We start from the raw sequence: 24,207 nt of genomic DNA, 5'->3' as shown, positions 1-24,207 counted from the left end.
TCGAAGGGATTTGCTATTTCTGTAGTGACGATGGGCGAAGTAAAAAGGATATAAAATGCGGACTGGGAATAGAAGGAAAAGCGTTTCTGGGGAAAAAAGAAATTTATTAACATCGAAAAAGTATTTAAGTGGAAGAAAGTCTTTTCTGAAAGTATTTGTCTTTATATGGAAGCGAAACGTTGACAACAGCTGAGTCAGGAAGAGGGTACGAACTTTGGAAATGTGGTGCTGTAGAATAAGGCCGTAGATTAGATCAGTAAATCGAATAGCTCATGAGGAGGTATCCAAATCTACATGATTACAACTAAGTGCCTGGCTGGGGGTTCATCGTACCACCTTCGAACTATTACACGTCCTTAATCAGATTTCTCCTCTTATATTATCATGATCATTTTTCCCTATGTAGGTAGGCGCCAGCAAAATATTTTTAGACTCTCAGAAGAAAGTTGGTGATTGAGATTTCATCTAATGACTACCACTCCAAATCCTGCATCATTTCAGTGACACTCTCTCCTCTACTTCGCAGTGATACAAAACATGCTGCCCTTCTTTGAACTTTTTCGACGCACTCCGTCAATCCTACCTGCTAAGGATCCCACACCACACAGCAGTATTCTAAAAGAGAACGGACAAGCGTAGTTTTGGCAGTCTCTTTAGTAGATCTGTTATATTTTCTAAGTGTTCTGCCAGTAAATCGCAGTCTTTGATTTCCTTTCCTCACAACTTTATCTACGTGATCGTTCCAGTTTAAGTTATTCGTAACTGTAATCCGTAAGTATTTAGCTGCATTGACAGCCTTTACATTTGTGTGATCTGTCGTGTAACCGAAATTTAGCGGATTCCTTTTAGTACTCATGTGGATGACTTCACACTTTCCACTTTTCGCACCATAGAGACATCTTGTCTAAATCATTTTGGTTTTGATCATCTAACGACTTTATAAGACGGTAAATGTTTGCACCATCTGCAAACAATCTAAGACAGTTGCTCAGATTGTTTGTTTAACGTTTATGTACAGCGGATCAGCGACAGCATAGGGTCTGCAACATTTCGTTGGGAAACGCCGGATATTACTTCTGTTTCACTCGATGACTTTCCGTCATTTACTACGAACTGTGGTCTTTCTGAGAGGAAATCACGAATCCAGTCGCACAGCTGAGACTCCGTAGGGACGCAGATTGATCATAAATCCCTTGTGCGGAACGGTATCGAAAGCCTTATGGAAATTTAGAAATATGGAATCAATCTGACATCCCCTGACGATAGCAATCATTACTTCGTGAGAGTAAAGAGCTAGCTCTGTTTCACAATAACGATATTTTCTGTATGAGTCCTGATTATTTGTTACTAAATCGTTTTCAACGAGGTTGTTCATAACGGCCAAACACAGAATATGTTCTAAAATCGTACTCCAAATCGACGTTAGTGATATCGGTCTGTACTTCAGCGCATTACTCCCGTTTCCTTTCTCCTGTATTGATGTGAACTATGCAACTCTCCATTCTTTAGGTACGGATCTTGTGTAGGATTGCGAAGTATGAAGCTATTGCACCAGCATACTCTGTAAAAGCAGTATATGCTCACTGTCAACAACGGGGAAAATCATCTGACAAACGTTATTTTTACAGTTTGACTACAGAAGCTGTGAGATAGCTGATGTTAGAAATTGCTTTGTTTCTTGATTAATCTCTGTATACAAAGGGAAATGTGCTGACTAACCGGTTCATCGTCGCCCAGACCAGTCCGCCAAGGACAGAAACATGAAATTTGTAGATTTTATACTGTAAAGATCGTTTAAGAAGCGATTTTTCGAAATTTCACTCCTAAGGGGGTGAAATAAGGGATGAAAATTTTTTTGAAAGTGTGCCGCTATTAAGATATTTTGAACCTAGAACTACGAAAATTAGTATTGTGTTTCTCGGTCGGAAAAATAATACGTGTTTCAGCGTTTTTAAAATCCAACCACTAATGGAATAAAGCTGTGGGTGAAAGACTTTTTTTAAAAAAATAAAGTTTTGTTACAGTACTACTTTAAGCACTTTTAAAGCTGTATTTATGAAAATTGTTATTTTATATCTCGGCTGGAAATAAAAAAATACGTATTTCATTGTTTTTGGAAATGCAACACCTAATGTAGTGGAATAGGGGATGAAAATTTTAATGAAAATATTTCATTACGAAAACATTTTTAAAGCTAAATATAAGGAAATTTTGTGTTTTGCTTCTCGGATAGAAATAAAAAAATGTGTTTCATTGGTTTCGAAAATATTTCGTTATTTCTGAGGCCAGATCTATGATGACTGGTATCTGATTTCTAAAGAAATGTGTGTTAGGGGATGAAAGTTTGCATGGAAATATCGCCATAAGAACTCAAAAGGCAGGATTAATAAAGACCCCCGACTCCACCTAGCAGAATCGTTTTTTGGTCAGAAGTACATTCGGAAAAGACCATGCTTCTACAGCGTTCAATAACGTTAAAAGTTTAGAAGATGTTGCAATTTGTGACAAACATAAAAATTCGGTTAAAGAAAAACAAAAAAATGTGTGGAGACCACATAGTTTACGCGAGCGAAGCAGCGGATACTAAGCTAGTAAAACACACGGTGTATCAAAAAAAATTCGTAACTGTTATGTTATTTGAGGCATGTGCGTGTTGGAAATAGTTTTACGTAGTTCCCGGTAGGTAGCAGCAATGTGCGCCCACTTCATTTCTAGTAAAAATGTTGTCGGGACAACAGAAAGCGTTGTGTGTTCTACGTTTTGCGCAGTGCGCGTCAGTAATAACTGTGCAGCGTGACTTTTGTACTAGGTATGGCGTGGGTCCACCTACAGCACAGATAATTAGACGATGACGTGAACAATTCCGAGAAGCAGGTTGTTTGTGTAAAGCCAAATCGCCGGGCCGTCCCCGAGTGTCTGACACAGACGTCGAACGCATCCGCCATACTTTCACGTAGAATCCGCAGAAATCCGTTCGCCGAGCAACTCGACAGCTCAACGTGGCCCCGATGTCTGTCGGCGTCTGTTGCGTCGACCTTTAGACGTGAATCCGTACAAAATTCAGCTACTGCAACCTCTTCGTGAAGGTAACAAACAACAACGTGTAGAGTTCTGTAATTTCGTACTTTGCAAGATGGAGGATGACAGTTTTCTTCCACGCTTAGTGCAAATGTTCAAATGTGTGTGAATTCCTAAGGGACCAAACTGCTTAGGTCATCGGTCCGTAGGCTAACCCACTACTTAAACTAACCTAAGCTACGAACAACACACACACTCATGCCCGAGGGAGGACTCGAACCTCCGATGGGAGGGGCCACGCATCCGTGATATGACGCCTCAAACCGCGCGGCCACTCCGCGGAAATGGAACCGTTATAATGTGAGAATGTGGGGTACGGAACAACCACATGCAGTTGTACAACATAGCAGGGACTCTCCAAAATGTAATGTGTTTTGTGCAGTTTCACGGAAAAATGTGTATGGTCCGTATCTCGATATACTTGAGAACTTTCTTTTCCCACCGTTGGAGACTGAGTCGAACGACTTCATTCGTGAGGCGCCCCCACACTGGCATCTGGAATTCGGAGAATGCTCAAGAAGCAAAGGCAGTTGCACTCGCGGTGCAAGAAAGATCGGGAGAATGAGGACAGGCAAAAGTTAGTAGATTCGTGCTGCTGTAGAAAGAGCGATGCGCGAAGCATTCAACCACTACCACCGTCATACCTTAGCAAAAGATCTTGCTGAAAACCCAAGGAAATTCTGGTCTTACGTAAAATCGGTAAGCGGGCCAAAGACTTCCATCCAGTCACTCACTGATAAGTCTGGCCTTTCAACGGAAGACAGCAAAACGAAAGCTGAAATTTTAAATTTAGCATTTGAGAAATCTTTCACGCAGGAGGATCGGAAACATACAGATTCCCGTATGGAGGACATAGTGAAAGACATCCCTGGGGTTGTGAAGCAGCTGAATGGGTTGAAAATAAATAAATCGCCAGGTCCTGATGGGATTCCAATTCGGTTTTACAGAGAGTACTCTACTGCATTGGCTCCTCACTTAGCTTGCATTTATCGCGAATCTCTTGCCCAACGTAAAGTCCTGAGCGATTGGAAAAAAGCGCAGGTGACGCCTGTATATAAGAAGGGTAGAAGGACGGATCCTCAGAATTGCAGACCAATATCCTTAACATCGGTTTGTTGCAGGATTCTCGAACATATTCTCAGTTCGACTATAATGAATTTCCTTGAGACAGAGAAGTTGTTGTCCATGCATCTGCACGGCTTTAGAAAGCATCGCTCCTGCGAAACGCAACTCGCCCTTTATTCACATGATATCTTGTGAACCATGGATGAAGGGTATCAGACGGATGCCATATTCCTTGACTTCCGGAAAGCGTTTGACTCGGTGACCCAATGCAGACTCCTAACTGAGGTACGAGCATATGGAATTGGTTCCCAAGTATGTGAGTGGCTCGAAGACTTCCTAAGTAATAGATCCCAGTACGTTGTCCTCGATGGTGAGTGTTCGTCGGAGGTGAGGGTATCATCTGGAGTGCCCCAGGGAAGTGTGGTAGGTCCGCCGTTGTTTTCTATCTACACAAACGATCTTTTGGATAGTGTGGATAGCAATGTGCAGCTGTTTGCTGATGATGCTGTGGTGTACGGGAAGGTGTCGTTGTTGAGTGACTGTAGGAGGATACAAGATGACTTGGACAGGATTTGTAATTGGTGTAAAGAATGGCAGCTAACGCTAAATATAGATAAATGTAAATTAATGCAGATAAATAGGAAAAAGAATCCTGTAATGTTTGAATACTCCATTAGTAGTGTAGCGCTTGACACAGTCACGTCGATAAATATATGGGCGTAACATTGCAGAGCGATATGAAGTGGAGACAAGCATGTAATGGCAGTTGTGGGGAAGGCGGATAGTCGTCTTCGGTTCATTGGTAGAATTTTGGGAAGATGTGGTTCATCTGTAAAGGAGACCGCTTATAAAACACTAATACGACCTATTCTTGAGTACTGCTCGAGCGTTTGGGATCCCTATCAGGTCGGATTGAGGGAGGACATAGAAGCAATTCAGAGGCGGGCTGCTAGATTTGTTACTGGTAGGTTTGATCATCACGCGAGTGTTACGGAAATGCTTCAGGAACTCGTGTGGGAGTCTCTGGAGGAAAGGAGGCGTTCTTTTCGTGAATCGCTACTAAGGAAATTTAGAGAACCAGCATTTGAGACTGACTGCAGTACAATTTTACTGCCGCCCACTTATATTTCGCGGAAAGACCACAAAGATAAGAGAGATTAGGGGTCGTACAGAGGCATATAGGCAGTCATTTTTCCCTCATTCTGTTTGGGAGTGGAACAGAGAGAGAAGATGTTAGTTGTGGTACGAGGTACCCTCCGCCACGCACCGTATGGTGAATTGCGGAGTATGTATGTAGATGTAGATGTAGATGGAAGAGCGGGAATTTTCAAATCAAAGGATTACTGAACGATGGGTCGGACGCACTGGACCAAATGGTTCCGCCTTACATTACTGGCCTCCAAGGTCGCCGGACTTGACGGTATGTGATTATTTCCTGTGCGGCTTTATAAAAGACTCTGTTTATGTGGCTCCGTTACCAAGAATAATGACTGATCTGAGACATGGCATAACAGCAGCTGTGAGGCTGTAACTCATAACAAGCTCGCTGCAGTGTGGGAACAATTTGAATACTGCGTGAACGTATGCCGCGCATCTCGAGGGGGCCATATTGAACACCTATGAAAAGGTATGAAAAAAATTGAGTTTCCCGTTCATCGAAAAACAAAATTCATTGTATATTTTTATTAGTTTCAGAAATATAGACGTGACATATAGGATGATTCATTTTGATACACCCTGTACAGTATAATACTGGATGTATTTGTGTGAGGCTCATTGTGTTACTCTATAAATCCATCTTTTAAGATCGCTCTTTTTGGGTCGATTATCATCAGCAGAAACGCTGATCTGGCAACATCGTTCATCTCTAGGACGGAGCCGAAGGAACGTCTGAAATGGAGGTCGGGCCTTGTGGATGCACACGCCTTCCTGGAGCCCGACTGCCGTGTCACGGTAGTTAGGCTTTGCCCGCTGCCAGCTCGAGTTGTCGCTTATCACGAGAATGACGGCACCGATTCTCCTCGGAATAGATCGGTGGCGCGTGGCTGTAATGGCACGAATAAACACACTCAGGTGCTTTATCTCGGCGCGACGCACTTCACTAGTTCTCACGGGAGCTCCCTAATCACAACCATTAAACACGGCGGCCACATTATGTAAACAGGTGATGCCGGGCGGACACCAAGCATCTTCAGTTATTTGTTCCATGTATTCCAGTCTCCGTCTTTCCCTCTACAGCTCCCCCTCCTAGCACAGATGTTGCTCCCTGGTGTCTTAATACGTAGCCTATCATCCTGTCCCTTCTTCGGACATGTCCGAAAGAACAGATACCATCTTAGTAAATATATAGTTAAGGCTCACCAGCCACTTGACCATCTTCTTTATCTGTGCGAATGCACAAACAGCGCCCGAACTCTTACGGGAATCGGCAACGCGCCGCGAGTAATGAGTATAATGAGCGGGGGCACTACGAATGTAGTGCGGGACAAAACGTTGAGAATGTGGGTTTCGCGGCAGGCGTGCCAGAGATAAATCCTGCAGTCGCGCTATCCTCTGTGTCGTCGGTGGCTCAGATGGATAGAGCGTCTGCCATGTAAGCAGGAGATCCCAGGTTCGAGTCCCGGTCTGGGCACACTTTTTCATCTGTCCCCGTTGACGTATGTCAACGCCTGTAAGCAGCTAAGGGTGTTCATTTCATCGTAATTTCACCCAAAATAATCTCAGAAACGTATAAAGCAATGTGGTTCAAATGGCTCTGAGCACTATGGGACTTAACTTCTGAGGTTATCAGTCCCCTAGACTTAGAACTACTTAAACCTAACTAACATAAGGACATCACACACATCCAGGCACGAGGCAGGATTCGAACCTCTGACCGTAGCGTTTGTCTTTATTACATGACTTATTAAATCTCTTAATAAGTAGATTATGATACCATTTTAAAGTTTTAAATTATGTCAATAATTACTGGGTGGTCATAATTAAAGTGCAGCTTCTTACGGAGGTACAGTCTGGGCTGTAGTTGTCGTGTGGCAGCGAAACTTGGCAGATATGCTAATGCGTTAATTTGAAACGGATTTACGCTTTAAAAAGAATTAGTTCCAGTTTTTGCCACCAGGTGCAAGTCTGGCGTTGTAGAGCGCTTCATCGACGTCTCCACACCGTGTGATAGTTAACAATAAAATCAATATTCACACTTCTTTGACCTTTTGTGCCCACGTCCCATTCCTCATCCATTACATATGGAAACATTTCTATACGCCTTTCACGCATTCACAGCACCAGATTTGCAGCTGGTAGCCAAAACTGGAACTAATTTTTATTTTCAGCGTAAATCGGTTCCGCATTAACACATCAGCATATTGAGATTTTCACTCTGCAGCGGACTGTACGCTGATATGAAACTTCGTGGATGATTAAAACTGTGTGTCTGAACGAGACTCGAAGTCGGGACTTTTGCCTTTCGTGGGCAAGTGCTCTACCAACTGAGCTACCCAAAGACGACTCTCGCCCCGTCCTCACAGCTTTACTTCTGCCAGTACTTCGTCTCCTACCTCCAAAACTTCACGAGAGCTCTCCTGCGAACCTTGCAGAACTAGCACTCCTGGAAGAAAGGATGTTGCTGAGACATGGCTTAAGCCGTCGGCACACGGACCGTGCATCCGAACGTTGAGCGTGCCGAGCTTCTGACGTCATACCGTGAAATACCATGTTCGGGGGTCTTTCCGAACGTGCAGAGCAATATCTGGCATGTCAGATATTCTGAGCGTGCGTCTGAACAATGACCAATGAGATGGCACAACGCCACCTACGTCACACGCACGCCATCTCCCTTCAGTACAGAGTTGTGAGGCGCCATATTGGCATTCATTTCAAGCCTATATGTATATATACCATTTCTGAGCACCAGCAAATTAAGAATCACTGGAAAACCCGTTGTTAACTGCGTTATTCATTCCAATAAAATAATGAGAAACATCGTATTCGTGGCAAAAGAATTGTTGTAACTTGGGTATTATGAGAGTAGGCTATTTGAAGGCAGCGACACACTGAAGATCCACCCAAAACGCATTGTTCTTGGTACAATTTGTTATAATTAAATTTCAGTTAGTAAGATGTCTACGATTAAGGTTTTCAGCATGACATAACATAATGTGATTAGGGACACAGGATGTGTTGTTGGTTTAGTGTAATGGGTAGCGTCAGTCTCCCGGACCAAGAATTTTATTGACGGCGGTGGTTCGCTACTTGACACTCCCAAATTTTTTTTCTTAAGATTCATGTTTTTATTAGATTCTGACACTTTATTATTAGTTTAATATAAGTGTATACTATAATATTTGATGCTATGTAAATATAAGTTCGTTTTTTTGAGGGGTTACTTTATTCAGTAGGCTTAATCTACAGGACAGCTTGCGCTACTTGTATAAAGATATTTTGCTCCTTTTTCTTTTACGCTTCGTAATTCACATGTTGCAAAGATTCTGCTACTTGGTAGGAACAGTTATCAAGTAAGACTCACCTTGTGATTTTATTAAAATGTGGGAATGATGAAATAATGTTCATCTTAAGCGGAGAAGCATTCCATTGTACCGCACTGTTTGTAATGGATCTTTTATAAGCCTGTGTCCTTATTGATTGGACATGGTACTTTCCTTTTCGTGGACGAAGGAGGAAATGTGCGTTTTAATAGAGCTAACGTGGGAATTTTACGCTCGCCCACAGAGTAAACAGTGTGATTTACGAACTAGAAACATCCCTCAACTGCCGCTGGAGAGCGTTGCGATCGCGTTTACCACGTTGTGGCTCACGTACCGTATGTAAGAGTCGCATCGTTCCTGAGCGTTCAGCAGCACGTTGGACTTGGCGCGCTCAACGTTAACGTTCGACAGCACGGTCCGTGTGCCGACGGCTTTAGGCACAGCCTGGGGGATGTTTCCAGAATGAGATTTTCACTCTGCAGCGGAGTGTGCGCTGATATGAAACTTCCTGGCAGATTAAAACTGTGTGTCGTACCGAGACTGGAACACGGGACCTTTGCCTTTCGCGGGCAAGTTGTAGAGCACGCGAAAGGCAAAAGACCCGAGTTCCTGTCTCAGTCTAGACTGCCAAGAAGTTTCACATCAGCAGATCTATCAAGTTCCGGAGCCATACGATAAGTACAGCGCCCACTGCACTTCTGTGAGTAGCATCATTTTAATTGCAACCACACAGTATATGGAATACTGGAAGCCACAGCTTTGTTGCCCCTGGAAGGCGTTAGATGGGCAGTCTGCGACTGGACCAGGTGGCTGTATGAGCCATTTAGTTATACATATGCGCAAACAAATTGAATGTAGTAGCAGAGTATGAAGAATCAGCGTCAGCAAAGCGAGGCATCCGCACGTTTGGCTCGCACGCTGCGCGCCGTACCTCTGTCCAATACTTACCCGTGTGCTTCTCTCGCAGGACAAGCTGTCCCCTGACGAGGACCCCCTGGACCTGAGCTCGGAGGACGAGGCGGTGGCCAGCGACCTGGACATGCACGCGCTCATCCTGTCGGGCCTCAACGCCGACAAGGAGCCCATCAAGACCGCCGACGAGGTCATCCGCGAGATCGACGACATGATGCAGGTGAGCCGGCCATCTGCTCTCAGCCGAGGACTGTCAGTTGTTGGCTCCCCACACGTGGCTGCTACCTTACAGGGCGAGCGTCAACTCTGTCCACTATTACTGTGGTGTGCGTACTGTAAGACCTTCGGTACACACACCATCAGATTATTTGACTTGTCGCTCTAACGAAGTAGGCGAGTGTCAGCAATATGTGTCGTGGTCTTATCGTGACGTGTTTATCTTCTGCCGTTAGGTCAGACGATAGAAATGCCACTCACATGCTTAGAGTAGCAGATTGACGGTGACCAACTTTAAGCAGAACTTGATTAATTTTCACACACATTTATTAAAATAATAAAAAGCATAGACATTACGTAACATGAGTCTGGATGCTGTTTACAATTGACAATCTGAAGTTCCTTTGGTCTTGGTACGTTAATCTTATTCTCACATATCTCTGATACTTGACAAAGTGTCTATACATTTATCTTCATGGCAATGTACAGGAATATGATAATCTTATTAGGTGCAGACTGAAACTTGACCATAGACTAATGCAGACTGACTAATCGGAGGTCTGTACACTCGTTATAATACCTCACACGTTCAGGTATCACTGGGCGAGTGTGATCCGCGAGGAGAAAAGGTTCTATGTTAGCAGCAATCTCATTGGTTGCGTTACATATTAATACGTGGATCGGCGGAAGCAGAATTTGGTCCGTCTCTAAGGCAGCGCCATCTCGTAGTGCGGAGACGGACGAGCGCTGCGCCTGCGCTGTTGTGCTTAGCGGGGCGCGCTCTAGTGGGGAAGTTGTGTACGCGCTGACTACGCAGAACTATGTACACAACGATTATAAAAAGTTGTTTCCAAGGAGCTATGCTGCATACAGCTGTCCGGCTTGTTGCAAGTGGTAGCTGAAGTTGTGGTAAAGTTTTCTACGGATACACTCCCGCATGTGATCCATTTGCTGACTGAAGGCGATACTCAATTCCTCTCCGTGTGTTTCACATCATCTCTTTCCTCACTGTCTGTACAGCATCTCGTATTCGTGGCGTAAGAATTTGCACATAAGAAACTGGTTAACTAAACACGTTATCCTTAACGTCAACAGGGATTACGTCTGGTGAATGTGGTTGTTGTCTACATAGTACACAACTTTCCCACTAGAGCGCGCCCCGCTAAGGACAACAGTGCAGGCGCAGAGCTCGTCCGTTTCCGCACTACGAGATGGCGCTGTCTTAGAGACGGACCAAATTCTGCTTCCGCCGATCCGCGTATTAATATGTAAAGCAGCCAATGAGATTGCTGCCAACGTAGAACCTTTTCTCCTTGCAGATCACACTCGCGCAGTGATACATGAACGCGCGAGGTATTATAACGAGTGTACAGACCTCCGATTAGTAGGTCTGCACCAATCTGTACCAGTCTGCATTAGTCTATACCAGTCTGCATTTCTCTGCAACAGTCTGTAAGAGTTCTACATTTGTCTGTACTAGTCTATAGTCAAGTTTCAGTCTGCACCTAATAAGATTACCATATTCCTGTACATAGCCATGAAGATAAATGTATAGACACTTTTGTCAAGTATCAGATATGTGAGAATAAGATTAAGGTACCAATACCAAAAGAACTTCAGATTGTCAATTGTAAATAGCATCCACAACCATTTTAATTAATATGTGTGAAAATTAATCCAGCTCTGTTTAAAGTTGGTCACCGTCAATCTGCTACTCTAAGCGTGCAAGTGACATTTCTATCGTCTGACCTAACGGCAGAAGATAATCACGTCTCGGTAAGACCACGAGACATATTGCTGACACTCGCCTACTTCGTTAGAGTGACAAGTCAAATAATCTGATGGTGCGTGTATTGAAGGTCTTACAGTATGCACACCACAGTGGTGGTCGAGATATTCGACCTTTTCTACCAATCCATCTGTCGGGAAATGAACAAATAACCCCATCTTGTTGCAACACTACCCGTGGTAAAAATTCAGTAAGTGAGGTGCATTCTAGAGTTAGAGCACATATTGAAGTGCAGGGTGATTCAAAAAGAAAGGACAAATTTAAGTTTTTTTTTGCAAACGAACTAAGAAAGATAGACATGTTGCTCGTGTCACTGGATACATCTACACCTACATACATACTCCGCAATCCACCATACGGTGCGTGGCGGAGGGTACCTCGTACCACAACTAGCATCTTCTCTCCCTGTTCCACTCCCAAACAGAACGAGGGAAAAATGACTGCCTGTATGCCTCTGTACAGAAACCAGAGGGCAGTTATAAGAGTCGAGGGGCGTGAAAGGGAAGCAGTGGTTGGGAAAGGAGTGAGACAGGTTTGTAGCCTCTCCCCAATGTTATTCAATCTGTATATTGAGCGAGCAGTAAAGGAAACAAAAGAAAACCTCGGAGTAGGTATTAAAATCCATGGAGAAGAAATAAAAACTTTGAGGTTCGCCGATGACATTGTAATTCTGTCAGAGACAGCAAAGGACTTGGAAGAGCAGTTGAACGTAATGGATAGTGTCTTGAAAGGAGGATATAAGATAAACATCAACAAAAGCAAAACGAGGATAATGGAATGTAGTCGAATTAAGTCGGGTGATGCTGAGGGAATTAGATTCGGAAATGAGACACTTAAAGTAGTAAAGGAGTTTTGCTATTTGGGGAGCAAAATAACTGATGATGGTCGAAGTAGAGAGGATATAAAATGTAGACTGGCAATGGCAAGGAAAGCGCTCCTGAAGAAGAGAAATTTGTTACCATCGACTATAGATTTAAGTGTCAGGAAGTCGTTTCTGAAAGTATTTGTATGGAGTGAAACATGGACGATAAATAGTTTGGATAAGAAGAGAATAGAAGCTATCGAAATGTGGTGCTACAGAAGAATGCTGAAGATTAGATGGGTAGATCACATAACTAATGATGAAGTATTGAATAGAATTGGGGAGGAGTTTGTGGCACAACTTGAACAACAACATATGCCTCTGTACGAGCCCTAATCTCTCTTATCTTTGTGGTCTTTCCGCGAAATATAAGTTGGCGGCAGTAAAATTGTACTGCAGTCAGTCTCAAATGCTGGTTCTCTAAATTTCCTCAGTAGTGATTCACGAAAAGAACGCCTCCTTTCCTCCAGAGACTCCCACCCGAGTTCCAGAAGCATTTCCGTAACACTCGCGTGATGATCAAACCTACCAGTAACAAATCTAGCAGCCCGCCTCTGAATTGCTTCTATGTCCTCCCTCAATCCGACCTGATAGGGATCCCAAACGCTCGAGCAGTACTCAAGAATAGGTCATATTAGTGTTTCATATGCGGTCTCCTTTACAGGTGAACCACATCTCCCCAAAATTCTACCAATGAACCGAAGACGACTATCCGCCTCCCCCACAACTGCCATTACATGCTTGTCCCACTTCATATCGCTCTGCAATGTTACGCCCAATTATTTAATCGACGTGACTGTGTCAAGCGCTACACTACTAATGGAGTATTCAAAAATTACGGGAGTCTTTATCTTATTCCTATGCATTAATTTACATTTATCTATATTTAGATTTAGCTTTGATTCTTTACACCAATCACAAATCCTGTCCAAGTCATCTTGTATCCTCCTACAGTCACTCAACGACGACACCTTCCCGTACACCACAGCATCATCAGCAAACAGCCGCACATTGCTATCCACCCTATCCAAAAGATCATTTATGTAGACAGAAAACAACAGCGGACCTACCACACTTCCCTGTGGCACTCCAGATGATACCCTCACCTCCGACGAACACTCACCATCGAGGACAACGTACTGCGTTCTATTACTTGAGAAGTCAAGATAGACGAAGGTTCAAAGTTCTATGTTCGCCCAGACACTATATACCGTAACTGAACATAAGCACCACGCGTTGCTCGAGAAACATCGAAACGGTAGTCCATTTCATTCCACACACGAATCAACAGGTTCCCGTTTAATGAATCGACAGCTTCAAAATTCGTTTTCTCTGCTAGTGTAAGAGTAGCTGCCATAGGCGCAACAATGACTTTTATGCGCCCCCACACAAAAAAATCCCAACATCTGAGATCTGGTGACATCGGAGGTCAAAAGCAATGAACGAGAACTTGTTGGCCAATCGAGCGTTGTGGAAATTAGTGTTAAGATAAAGTCGCTCCTCAAGGTGAAAGTAAAGCAGAGCCGCCGTCAAGCATAAAAATGAAATCATTGCAATCTTCGTGAAGTTGAGGAAAGAACCAATTTTCAGCATGTTGTAATGCACCTCTTTCTCCGGGGGACAAATATTAATTATTGTCAGCAGTAGTATATTAAGCTACAAATTATCATTTTAAACCTGTGTGGTCTCCCTGGTGTGCCTAGTCGACCACAAGTCCCCGTCACGCTGTTTACTTTAACAACAGAGTACATACAGGGTTGAAGACATGGAGAAGGATAGGTGGTATCACTTTCTTACCTTTATAGGTCGTTGTTGCACGCTCGTCGTCCAGTGATGAATCTCGCCATCCGCTGTTTGTTACATCAATTTGAGGTCCAGGGTGTGTATTTTGCTGCGTAAGAACTGACACATAGTGAAACTTCCAACTTTTATTTTATAAATGCTGATCATGACGATATTCAATAATTTTCAAAGCAACAGCTTTTCCAATACATCATTTCGTTCCCTCTATCCTTGACCTTCTCAAAGCATGCGTATTACAAGACGTCTCAACACCAACTGCCCATTGTCTCTACACCCGCCAACAACCAGCTCCTGTTCACAGAGCATACAAACTAAGCAGTACTGCCAACCTTGGTTGTATATCGATATTTTACACATCGCACGTATACATATATGAAAAACATAGTATGAAAAATGAAAAGTGTTTATAATATAGTTCTGTGACGATATACCTCATTATTGTCGTCATATTAGCAGTTTTGTAACAAAATAATAATACTTCACTTTATGTTTACGAAGTTAATGTTCACTTGCTCCTTCAAGTTGATTGACGGCACCGCCCACCTCGCCAGCCGGTGGTATCGGTAGTTTCAGTAGTCCGTTGCATTACAAGGTCCAGGTATGAGGTTCCTGTCACAGGTTCCTCCACAAAAAAAAGATCCGTAAACTCTGTGAACAGAAACGGCACAAAACACATTCAGTTTCGTTGAGTCTTTTTTATGTTCGACGACGACGACAGAATATTGTAGGCTGCAAATTCTTATATTATGTTGCTTCACTTTACCCAATGGATGAAACGTCGATTCGTCCGAAAAGATAAGTCGTTGCGAAAACTGTCCTCTACCATATCCTGGATAACTGAAATACGAAAATTAGTAACTTATGTTACGGTGCAGGGATGTAATTGCTGCAGTAACTGCAACTTGTGAGGCTTTGTATGCAGCCGTCGTTTCAGAACACATCACAGCGTTGTCTGAGCAAGTAGAAGTTCCTGGCTTACCCGTCTTGTGGACTTCCGAGGGCTCCGTGTGAGCGCATCTCGGATACGCTCGACATTTTCATCAGACGTGCGTGGCGACCAATGCTCTTCTCTTTGCATACGCAACCATCCTCCGCGGATTTTGTATACCAGTCATAAATTTGGTTGTCCAGAGGCGGATTTTTGCTGAATCGACGGCGGATTGACATCGCGCAAATTCCAACACACAAAATCATTTCTGTTGTGGTATATTCTCCATGTCGCCACAAAAAAGCAACATCGCAGCTGTGTCAAAGCTTTAAACCTTCCTCTGCCCACTAACATGCGCAATGTATTTCTATCTGTTATACTTAGTCTGCAATAAACAACTAAATCTGTTCTTTCTATTTGAATCACTCTGTACAGCCATTAAAACTGCACGAGTTACACTACCACTATTACCAAACCGCATAGCTGTACCTAGAAATAAATTTTCGTGATCAGGGCGAAAACTTCATGCCTACCCTGTATTACAATGTTGGAATCTTCCAGGCAAATCCTATGCTCAGGTAGTGAGCTTCTTGACCCACGATGCTAATGCCTTTTCGTCAAGTCGGTATGTATTTTTTGATTGACTTGGCGATTAGTTGAATGGAATAGACAGTGTCTTGAAAGGAGGATATAAGATGAACATCAACAAAAGCAAAACGAGAATAATGGAATGTAGTCGATTTAAATCGGGTGATGCTGCGGGAATTAGATTAGGAAATAAGACGCTTAAAGTAGTAAATGAGTTTTGCTATTTGGGGAGCAAAATAACTGATGATGGTCGAAGTAGAGAGGGTATAAAATGTAGACTGGCAATCGCAAGGAAAGCGTTTCTGAAGAACAGAAATTTGTTAACATCGAGTATTGATTTCAGTGTCAGGAAGTCGTTTCTGAAAGTATTTGTATGGAGTGTAGCCATGCATGGAAGTGAAACATGGACGATAAATAGTTTGGACAAGAAGAGAATAGAAGCTTTCGAAATGTGGTGCTACAGAAGAATGATGAAGATTAGATGGGTAGATCACATAACTAATGAGGAGGTACTGAATAGGATTTGGGGAGAAGAGGAGTTTGTGGCACAACTTGACTAGAAGAAGGGATCGGTTGGTAGGACATGTTCTGAGGGATCAAGGGATCACCAATTTAGTATTGGAGGGCAGCGTGGAGGGTAAAAATCGTAGAGGGAGACCAAGAGATGAATACACTAAGCAGATTCAGAAGGATGTAGGCTGCAGTAGGTACTTGGGCATGAAGAAGCTTGCACAGCATAGAGTAGCATGGAGAGCTGCATCAAACCAGTCTCAGGACTGAAGACCACAACAACAACAACAACAACATAAAATTCATAGTACTAATGAAAACTTCGAGGTTTGCACAGTGTCATTGTAAGTGTCAGAGGAGGAAAAGGATTTGCATGATCAGTCGAACAGAGGTTCACGGCTAAGGTGACAAAAGTCGTGGGATAGCGATGTGAACATGTAAAGATGGCGCGGCAGTATCGTGCACACAAGGTATAAAGAGGTAGTGCATTGGTAGAGCTATCATTTGTACTCATGTGATTCATGTAAATACGTTTCTGACGGAATTATGGCCGCGACGGGAATTAACACACTTCGAACGTGGAGTGTTACTCGCAGCTAGACACATGAGGCATGCATTTCGGAAATTGTTACGAAATTCAGTATCTCGTGATTCACAGTGTCAATAGTGTGTCGAGAATACCGAATTTCAGGGATTACCTCTCACCACGGACAACGCAGTGGCCGACGTGCGGCGGCGCGGTTCTTTCCGTCCCTTTACGACGGACCTGCACCTACCTGTGAATATTGTCTCAGCAGATCATCATTAGGAAAGCCGAGTGAAACCTACTGTACTTCGAGGGAACCAGGCTGCAATTAAAGTCACTAATCTACGTTTCGGGAGAAAGTTTTCATATGAAATGAAAGGTTGAAAATTTGGCCTCAATTAATATATTCTGAAACTTAGGTGAACAAGTATCACTGCGAAGCCCGTGCTAGTCTTAACACAGTCACTCGCAATCCCTTTCACTCACGTTAGCAAGTTTATGGTGTTGCATTTCCCGAAAACGTAATAGCTACAAAAATACTGATTGTTTTAGATCGATAATGCTTCGCCAAATATTAAGTCTGTCGGTACCAAATGCAGTCACAGTGTTTAGCCACCGACCTGCTCAATACGCCACGTGGAATATATGTCTTTCCTCGTAACAAAATTCACTTAAAAATTCCGAAATTTCTACACACACATCGGAATATTTATGCCGTCACTCTCTAACACTTTTGATGTATGAAATACTGTTAGATCCGGCAACTTATCGTTTCCATCGGAACTACTACTGCACACGTCCGAACTGTTTCATGGCTAGGCTTCGACTCTTCTCTAGAATACTCCAAGTCTTCTCTACCAGCAGAGAAAGGCGCGCGAAGAATATTGCTTTACCAATGGTCAGTTTACTCAACAGCCAATAGCAAAACAACATTCTTCCGCGTCAGTCCGCGCTTTTCATCAATAACCAATCGCAAAATAGTATACCCAACGACTGCACTTTTTACCGACGTAATTATCTAATAAGCTGATGTTTTGTTTATGCATAAAGTTATTTACTATTGTTATTTATACCTGAATTAACTTCCCCTTTACCATAAACGTACTTTACAAATCTATTCTACAAAAATCCCCTTTGTTCATATCCATACTTCTTTGAAATGTTCCCACACTGAATTCCACTACATAACTCTTTAAACAATTATCTTCATATTAACCTTAAACCACACTCACGCATCATTCATACTGATACTGTTGTGGACTGACAAGACAGCCAGTCCACAGTGACGGGTAACCGAAAGGCACGCACTTAAACTCACGCAGGCTGGCGTGAGGTCTGAAACAGGATACGTAATGAATGCTATAAAGAAAAGTACGTAGCTGCTGGAATACTTAACTTTAATCCACAATTGGTGAACATTGGTCTTGTTACTGTACATGCTTCATTAGATACATAGCAAAGGATAAATGGCGCCTTGCTAGGTCGTAGCAATTGACTTAGCTGAAGGCTATGCTAACTATCGTCTTGGCAAATGAGAGAGTCTTCGTCAGTGTCTGTTGCTAGCTACGTCGGCTGTACAACTGGGGCGAGCGCCAGGACGTCTCTCTAGACCTGCTGTGTGGCGGCGCTCGGTCTGGATTCACTGATAGTGGCGACACGCGGGTCCGTCGTATACTAGCGGACCGCGGCCGATTTAAAGGCTACCACCTAGCAAGTGTGGTGTCTGGCGGTGACACCACAGATACAACACATTTATAACAGTTTACCTACACAAAAAGACATAATAACACTTTATGAAAATACTATAACAGTTTATGAAAAACATTCTATTACTTTAGTGCACTCTAGTGGGCACAATCGAAACTAAAATCACAGTCCCCCTATCCAATATTGTCCTCTATCGGCCGATACATAAACTACGTGCGCGTCCAGTCTCGCGTCACCATCTGTCACTCTCCAGCTCTGAGACACATCTCCCACTTAACCGCCTCCAAGGCAGGATCGGTATACGGCGCTACGCCTCAAACGGCCTACACTTGACTACCAAGAGCAGCGGCGTTTGCGTAGTGTTGTCAGTGCTATCGGATAACGATGTCGGTTGGACCCTAGACGACCGGAAAACTGTGGCCTGCTCAGATGAATCCCGGTCTTTGATGGTAAGAGCTGATGGCAAGGTTAGAGTATAGCGCAGACCCTACGGAGCCACGCAGCCGAGTTGTCAACAAAGCTATGTGCAAGCTGGTGGAGGCTTCATAATGTTGTGGGCTGCATTTACATGAATCAGTGACTGAAAATGGCTATGTTCGGCTACATGGAGACCATTTGCAGCCATTCATGGACTTCATGTTCCCAAACAACGATGGAGTTTTTATGGATGACAATGCACCGTGTCTCTGAGCCACAGTTCTTTCGGACTGGCTGGATGAACATTGTGGACAATTAGGGAAAATTATTTGATCACCTAGATCGCACAACATCAATTACATCGAACATTTATGGGACATAATTGAGAGGACAAAAATGGTTCAAATGGCTCTGAGCACTATGGGACTTAACTTCTGAGGTCATCAGTCCCCTAGACTTAGAACTACTTAAACTTAACTAACCCAAGGACATCACACACATCCATGCCCGAAGCAGGATTCGAACCTGCGACCGTAGCGGTCGCGCGGTTCCAGACTGAAGCGCCTAGAACCGCTCGGCCACCCCGGCCGGCTATACGGATGTCCGAGACGGTATTAGGAGGTATCTCATAGGTTTCTCACGTCAGTGTAAGATGGACATCACAAAAGTAAAAACTGGGGAAATTTAATACAGGGTGAAAAATACTTAAACCGACAAACTCTGGAAGGTTGTAGGGGACACCAAAACAAATATTTTTTCCTAATGTCATTTTTTCCTATGAGGATTATTCAAACCGGTGGAGGCCGTATTATGTTCTTCAGTTGTTAGAGGCCGTATTACGATCTTCAGTTGTTAGAGGGCGTATTATGCTCGTTAGTTGTAGGCCACTGCTGTCCACCAGTGTATTAGTACATTGTCTCTGTTTACTAATGGAGTGATACACCAGGAGTAAGTACACTGATATAGTTAGTGCGTACTACGTAGCGCACCACAACGGACGAGCTGCACAGCGGGTTTATCAACAACAATATCCTAATTGCCGAATCCCGCGTCACACGACCTTTGCTGCCGTGTACCAACGTCTGCGTGAGACCGGGTCATTTAGCAGATTACCTGGACAGGGCGCCGTCGCACGGTAAGAACGCTGCATTTTGAGGAAGTTGTCTTGCAGCATGTGACGCGGGATCCTTCGATCAGCACTCGTGCAATTGCACGTAACATGGGGACGAATCAGACGAATGTAAGAACATTCCTTCGAGAGCAATTGTTACGTCCATTTCACTTACAGCGTGTCCACAAACTGGAACCAGTTGATTATCCACCCAGAGCACAGTTTTCGCAGTGGTACCGGAACAGTGTGAAATACATCCTGCATTTCCATCCTCCGTGTTGTTTACCAATGAAGCAACGATCGGGCGTGATGGAGTCTTCAACATGCACATTTCGCATGTTTCGAGTGAGGATAACCTACATGCCACAGTTACTAGCGCTCATAAAGTGCGGTTCTTCGTTAATGTGTGGGTCGGTGTTGTTGGGGACTGTTTAATTGGGCCGTATCGGCTACCTAGGCCATTAAATGGCAGGCAGTATTACAATTTCCTCGCCAGAGCATTGCCAGAATTCCTGGAAGACGTCCCGCTCCCTACAAGACAACGCATGTGGTTCCAACATGACGGGGCGCCGGCACATTTCAGTCGTCGTGTGCGTCGATTCCTGGACCGACGGTTCCCAGAAACGTGGATTGGCAGATGTGTCCCCTCTGGACTCTTTTGTGTGGGGAGAGATGCGTAACCTTGTTTACGCAACCCCTGTTGCATCAGAAGAGGATCTGGTTGCCCGGATAGTAGCAGCAGCAGCAGGAACAATTCAGGATACTCCCGGGGTTTTTGCCCATGTCAGACAGAACATGATCCGACGGTGTAACCTTTGTTTACGTGTCAATGGGGGCATTTTTGAAAATCTACTGTAACTGAAATTGAGTTGCGTTAATGTGTTGTCTCTTGGTCATAAAAAATGGAAAAGTATTTGTTGGTTTAATTAATTTGCCGCCAGAGAAATCTTCCTCTACCGGTTTAAATACTCCTCATAGGAAAAAAATGACATTAGGGAAAAATATTTGTTTTCATGTCCCCTACAACCTCCCAGAGTTTGTCGGTTTAAATATTTTTCACCCCGTGTAGTCAAGTTAAAACATGTGGAGCTAATGGAATTAGTTTAGCAAACGAGACACTAAAAGTAGTAGAAAAGTACTTGATGATGATCAACATAGAAAGAATATAAAATGTATACGGCATTAGCAAGGAAAACGTTTCGAAGGAAGCAGGGAAATAGAAATTTGCTAAATTTACCTCGAGTTTAGCCTCGTACATGGCCAATAAACAGTTCAGCAAGACAGAATATAGAAACTGCGGAAGTGAATGGAACAGATTTATTAGAAGGGTTCGGAGAAAATGAAATGCATGTTACAAGAAAATCGCATACGAGATACTGGAGTGAGCAATCCTTTTGTTCCACTGTTTCGTGGTCAGTGGCTAGTAGGCGCGGTAACAGGTATCGAATTCTGAGAGGTGCTCCAGAAGCATAACGGGTCGATATAGTCCAGGGCCGGCCACGGCGTGCCAAACTGCACGCGACCATCCTGTGCTGGACGCGTGTGGCCGCGGTTTCGGCTCTTCTCGGCTTTGCTCGGGCGTTCTCGGAAGTAGACAGTACTGCTCGACGATTCGCTCACCACTGCAGTGCGGCGTTTCTCGGTGGACAACGACTTCCTTCAGTTCGGCAGAATCGTAGTGTCAGCTCAGTTTACCCTTCGCAGTTTGTTTGTGGTATAAAGGATTTCACAGGTCCAGTGGCTGTTTCCTCAGAAAGAGGCATTCCAGCGATCTCGAGCCTTTAAAAATGAATGGGAATGACGGAAGGAGAGGATAAAATTCTCAATATCACTTAATAGATACAGAATCACATAATCGAAAGGTACTACAAATTTGGTACGGAACAAGATTACACCGTGTAGAAACAATTTTAAGATTTAGTTGATGATGAAAGAGCAAAAAATTACAATGACCTTGGGAGGGGATTCATTGTTCCCTACTTCAAGAAGCTCTTTGTGCTACATTTGCAGGCATGGAGCAAGTGATGAAATTGGTGCTATGCATAATAAATTTTCTGAAGTCGAATGCATTATTCCACAATCAGTTCATGAGTTTTCGATGGAAATGAATGAAGAGAATGCACGCTATATACAATACTGCAGAGTACGTCGGTTAAGTCAGGGGGCATGACTGAATACATGTTTGGAAAAGGAGGCAGGAACGAAACTTAGAACATCAGAAAAAAAAATTTCAGACCTCATATCTTAAGTGGACTTCATTCCACACTGCCCACAGTAAGATATTGCAAAGTGAGAAACAACTCATTTTTGATTTGGTGGCAATGCATGTAAAAATAAAATAACATAGTGGAAGGGACAAGTTGTGCCAAAAAAAAAAGCACCGTCCAGCTCCTAAGCTCACTGGCATTAAAGAAACCGCGATGTCTGAAGAACTCATTGTGGACTTGAAAGTATTACAAGTATAGTTTTGTAAACCTTTTGAGGACATTGACATGTTTACACCTGTTTTCCAGACCGTTTGCTGTTGCAGTTGAAAGGGCCTATGTGAATACACATATAGGACTGACCTGCGGTGTAACTCCTTTACACTAACGCTGTCCTGGAGGTCTAAGTTGTTTTCCTCATGAAAAGTTTCCACATCTCCATAATGATGTTTCAAATATGATAAAATGTTTCGATCTATACAGGGTGGTCCATTGATCGTGACCAGGCCAAATATCTCACGAAATAAGCGTCAAACGAAAAAACTACAGAGAACGAAACTTGTCTAGCTTGAAGGGGGAAACCAGATGGCGCTATGGTTGGCCCGCTAGATGGCGCTGCCATAGATCAAACGGATATCAACTGCGTTTTTTTAAATATGAACCCCAATTTTTTATTACATATTCGTGTAGTAGGTAAAGAAATATGAATGGACCACTTTTTCCGCTTTGTTGCCGGCCAGAGTGGCCGAGTGGTTCTAGGCGCTCCAGTCTGGAACCGCACGACCGCTACGGTCGCAGGTTCGAATCCTGCGTCGGACATGGATGTGTGTGATGTCCTTAGGTTAGTTAGGTTTAAGTAGTTCTAGGGGACTGATGACCGCAGCAGTTAAGTCCCATGGTGCTCAGAGCCATTTGAACCATTTTTTCGTTTTGTGATAGATGGCGCTGTAATAGTCACAAACGTATGGCTCACAATTTTAGACGAACAGTTGGTAACAGGTAGGTTTTTTAAATTAAAATACAGAACGCAGGTACGTTTGAACATTTTATTTCGATTGTTCCAATGTGATACATGTACCTTTGTAAACTTATCATTTCTGAGAACGCATGCTGTTACAGCGTGATTACCTGTAAATACCACATTAATGCTATAAATGCTCAAAATGATGTCCGTCAACCTCAATGCATTTGGCAATACGTGTAACGACATTCCTCTCAACAGCGAGGAGTTCGCCTTCCGTAATGTTCGCACATGCATTAACAGTGCGCTGACGCATGTTGTCAGGCGTTGTCGGTGGATCACGATAGCAAATATCAAATGGCTCTGAGCACTATGCGACTTAACTTCTGAGGTCATCAGTCGCCTAGAACTAAACCTAACTAACCTAAAGACATCACACACATCCATGCCCGAGGCAGGATTCGAACCATCGACCGTAGCGGTCGCTCGGTTCCAGACTGTAGCGCCCAGAACCGCACGGCCACTCCGGGCGGCTAGCAAATATCCTTCAACTTTCCCCACAGAAAGAAATCCGGGGACGTCAGATCCGGTGAACGTGCGGGCCATGGTATGGTGCTTCGACGACCAATCCACCTGTCATGAAATGTGCTATTCAATACAGCTTCAACTGCACGCGAGCTATGTGCCGGACATCTATGATGTTGGAAGTACATCGCCATTCTGTCATGCAGTGAAATATGTTGTAGTAACATCGGTAGAACATTACGTAGGAAATCGGCATACATTGCACCATTTAGATCGCCATCGATAAAATGGGGCCAACTATCCTTCCTCCCATAATGCCGCACCATAGATTAACCCGCCAAGGTCGCTGATGTTCCACTTGTCGCAGCCATCGTGGATTTTCCGTTGTCCTATAGTGCATATTATGCCGGCCGGTTTACGTTACCGCTGTTGGTTTAATGACGCTTCGTCGCTAGATAGAACGCGTGCAAAAAATCTGCCATCGTCCCGTAATTTCTCGTGTGTCCAGTGGCAGAACTGTACAC

The 24,207-nt window shown here is 43.7% G+C and overlaps 1 protein-coding gene across 1 annotated transcript in view; it reads left to right on the top strand.

The window, feature by feature from the left end:
- LOC124550919 (fasciculation and elongation protein zeta-2) overlaps positions 1-24,207 on the top strand; it is a 451,515-nt gene that overhangs the window by 357,206 nt on the left and 70,102 nt on the right. Inside the window, exon 3 of the mRNA XM_047125716.1 lies at positions 9,592-9,756. Coding sequence (XP_046981672.1) covers positions 9,592-9,756 — 165 coding nt within the window. The remainder of the gene's footprint in view (positions 1-9,591; positions 9,757-24,207) is intronic.

This window comes from Schistocerca americana, chromosome 9, assembly GCF_021461395.2.
Source record: "Schistocerca americana isolate TAMUIC-IGC-003095 chromosome 9, iqSchAmer2.1, whole genome shotgun sequence".
NCBI classification, from domain to species: domain Eukaryota; kingdom Metazoa; phylum Arthropoda; class Insecta; order Orthoptera; family Acrididae; genus Schistocerca; species Schistocerca americana.
Note: the sequence above shows the minus strand (reverse complement) of the source record. Positions and strands in the feature narration are given on the sequence as shown.